A 3,839-nucleotide genomic window follows, 5' to 3' on the forward strand; every position below is an offset into this window, starting at 1 on the left:
CGTCACTAGCTTGACGGTTGGTCTTTGTCATGGTGGATTGTAGTGCCTTAGGTCTTCTCCCCTTACAGTGAAGCGGTCTCCACTTGATTCCTTAATGATTTCTACATGCTCTAGGGAGAGGACCTTTCTAATGGTGAACACTTGAGGTAATTGAGATGGAATGGTTGGAAGATGGGGTGGAATTGGTGGATGGTGTGCTGATATCACTTTGTCTCCAGGGGAAAAACCCTCTGTAGGAATCTTTTTATTTCTTCATCCCCTTGGTAATTTCTTCACAAATCTTCCCTCTTCTTCCAGTGTTGCTCCCATGAGTGTTGTGTCATGAAGTCCCTTGCTAACTGCTCCTCTCCACTCTTGTAGCTTCGACTCTTCCTTGAACTCCATTGGTTGCTTCTTCGCTTAAGCTTCTTGTTTATCTATCAAGGAAAGCTCCAGATGTTGCCCATGTGGTTCATTTTTATTCTCCTTTACGGGACTCTCAATGTGCTCTTCTTTTAATTCTTTGCTCTCTTGCTCAGATTCATGCACGGGTTTGAAGGCCTGGAAAGTGAGCTGCTCATCATGTATTCTCAATATCAATTCTCCTCGTTCTACATCAATGAGAGCTTTTCCAATAGCTAGAAATGGTCTTCCTAGAATAACGGGATGGAGGTAGCTTTCCTCCATGTCCAGAACAACAAAGTCAGTGGGAAGGAAGTGGTTTCCTACTTTCACCAATACATTTTCAATTAGTCCTTCAGCCTTCTTCTGAGTTTTGTCTGCCAATTGAACGATTACATCCGTGGATCTCAGCTCATTGATTTGTAACTTCTTCATAAGAGATAGAGGCATCACATTTATGCTAGCACCTAAGTCGCAGAATCCCTTGTCAATTTTAGTCTTTCCTATGGCACATGGAATATGAAAACAACCTGGATCTCTTTTCTTCGTGAGTATGTCTTTCTTGATGAGGGCACTACATTCTTTGTTCATTTTCACTGTTTTTCCCCCTTTTAAGGTTCCTTTCTTGGTCAACAAATCTTTCATGCACCTGATGTATGTTGGCATCTGTTGAAGAATTTTGATGAAGGGGATGTTGACACTGAGTGTTGTAAAAATGTCTAGGAATCTTGAATATGACCTGTCTTCCTCACTTTCCTTGAGTCTCTGTGGGAATGGTGCTTGTGGCACAAAGGGCTCGAGGTATTCTTTCTCTTTTTGTTGCTTCCTCTGTTCAGGGCAAGCCATTTCTTCTATCTCTCTTACATCCTTCCTTGGTTTTCCTTCATCATGCTCTGAGTGTATGGAGCATTCTTTCTTCAGACCTTCTTCACTGCTCAGATTGATTGACTTGCATTCTTCCCACCTTACCTTCTTCATTTCCCCTCTTGGATTTTTCTCTGTATCACTTGGAAAACTGTCAGTAGGCCTTGGAAATTGTTGTGAAAGATGTCCTACTTGAAATTCGAGATTCTTAAGAACCTCCCCTCGGCTTTTCATAATACCTCTCTCCTCTTCCCAGAATTTTTTCATGTCTTCATACTCTTTGTTAAGCTTTGCAAGCATAGCTTCCATTCTGGCCATTCTATCATCATCATGTGGTGCTGATTGGTTGGAATTGGGGTGTTGAGAGTGGTTATTGTGGATTTGGTATGTTAGATGTGAATAAGTGTTTTGTGTGGTCTGGTATATTTTTTGGTTGGAGTTTTGGTGAGTGGGGTTGTTGTACTGGGTTGGATTATGAGGTCTATGATCTTGGCCTTGGTTTTGTTGGTTCTCCCTCCCAAAGTTTGGGTGGTTTCTCCAACCAGAGTTATAGGTTTTAGAGTAAGGATCATTAGCTTGCCTAGATGAGTTTCCAAGGTAATTAGCTTCCTCCCAGTTGGCTCCTTCTTCTGTCTCCAATTCTTCTTGAGGTGATGATTGAGTGTGGATAGCTGCAGCCTGATTCTTCTCTATTTGCTTGGTCAATTCAGCAAGTTGCTTGGTGATTGATAAACTATTATTTTATGGTTTATATTGTGTTTAATTGTGTGTTTCTATCAAATCTTTACCCACTTATTCATTAAATTAGCATGTATTTATAATTCCTTCCCAAAATTACCCCATAGTTGAAAACTACTTCCTAGAGACTTTTAATTATGTATTTTAATTCTCCTTTATTCCATTCGATACCGTGATCTGTGTGTTAAGTGTTTCAGGCTTTATAGGGCATGAATGACTTGGAGATTGGAAAGGAAGCTTGCAAAAATGGAAGGAGCACAAGAAATTGAGGAGATGACCAGCGAGAAGTGATGCGGACGCATGACTCACGCAACCGCGTGAAATAGAGGAAATTGCAGTGACACGCTCGCGTGCCTGACGCGAACGCATGGAATGGAAACTGCACAAGTGACGCGAAGGCGTGGACAACGCGCACGCGTGGCAAGGCAAGACGCTGGATGACATGAACGCGTGGATGACGCGATCGCATGACGTGCGCGATCTGCAGAATTGGCTGGGGGCGATTTTGGGCCCTGTTTTGACCCAGTTTTTGGCCCAGAAAAACAGATTAGAGCCAGGGAACATGCAAAAACAAAAAGAACATTCATTCCACATAATTTTAGTTTTAGATCTGATTTTACTCCTCCTCCGGGTTTTCTCTCTACACATTCATAGTTCTTAGGATTTTGATTTTATTGCTTTTCAGATTGGGATATTGAGAAGAGTTATTACCTCTATCAAGACTTCATCATTCTAGTTTGTTTTCCTTACTTGTCATTTACTCTTTCATATCCTCAATTTATTCAGAGTTACTATTGGACTATCTTTAGAATTTATTAATGAAAGAATTATTTTTATTTTTATTAATCCTTTTGATTATTATCTATCATGTCTTTCCTTATTTCCATTTCTTATTTTGTGAAGTTTACATTCATAATGAGCGAGTAGTTCCATAACTTGATTGGGAGTTGATTGAAAGGAAGACCTTGAGTTGGATGTTCAAGAGTAAAATTATAATTGGGATTAGCGTTGGGTCGCCCTCTAATCACTAACACTAGTGCTTCCTAAGGGAGAGGATCAGAACTTGTGAATAGAAACTGACTTCTAACTTGCTCGACTTTCCTTTATCTGGTAAAGGATAACTGAGCAGACAACCTTCAATTATCTATTGATCTTGAGAGAACTCCATCAAGGATAGGGCTTCCAACTAATCTACTCCCGGTCAAGGTTTTTATTTAAATTACATAATTTCTCTAATTTAATTTCCTGTTTATCAACTCAAACCATTTTAGAAAACAACTGATTAATAAAATAGCACACCTTTCTGCAACTCGTTGGGAGACGACATAGGATTTATACTCCCAGTATTTTAATTCTAATTTTGTGACCACCCTTTTAAATTGATAAGAAGAATTTTGGTTGGTTGAGAACTATACTTGCAACGTATCTCTTATAATAATTTCTTAACTCGGCAATTTCCGCCACATCAATTTTTGGCGCCGCTGCCGAGGAGTTACAATAGAGTGCTAAGTTATTGATTGGAATTTATTTGTTTGCATTTTATTTTATTTTGCTACTATGAGCTGCATGTTTCTTTCGTTAAATGACGCGTTCACTTCCTGATCCAAGCTTGCTAGTATTTGATCCTGAGATCGAAAGAACTATTCCACGTATAAGGCAAGCTCGGCATTGGTTAGTCCTCCCCGAGGGCGAATCTGAAACGTCACGTAAGGAAGAAACAAGCTCCCTTTCTACTGATTCGGTTGATTTACGTGCAGGTGACATGGCAGCACCCAGAAGAGTTACTATCCAGGAGGCTGGAGCCCCTGATTTTACAAAGCAACCGTTTCAAGCGCATCACCCAGCGGTGGCTACAG

At 40.3% G+C, this 3,839-nt stretch overlaps 1 protein-coding gene across 1 annotated transcript; it reads right to left on the minus strand.

Moving 5' to 3' along the window:
* On the minus strand, positions 400–1,554 carry LOC107646928. The gene has a single exon (XM_016351071.1). It carries the CDS (start codon positions 1,552–1,554, stop codon positions 400–402), a length of 1,155 nt encoding a protein of 384 aa, XP_016206557.1.

Source organism: Arachis ipaensis, chromosome B06, assembly GCF_000816755.2.
Source record: "Arachis ipaensis cultivar K30076 chromosome B06, Araip1.1, whole genome shotgun sequence".
NCBI classification, from domain to species: Eukaryota; Viridiplantae; Streptophyta; class Magnoliopsida; order Fabales; family Fabaceae; genus Arachis; species Arachis ipaensis.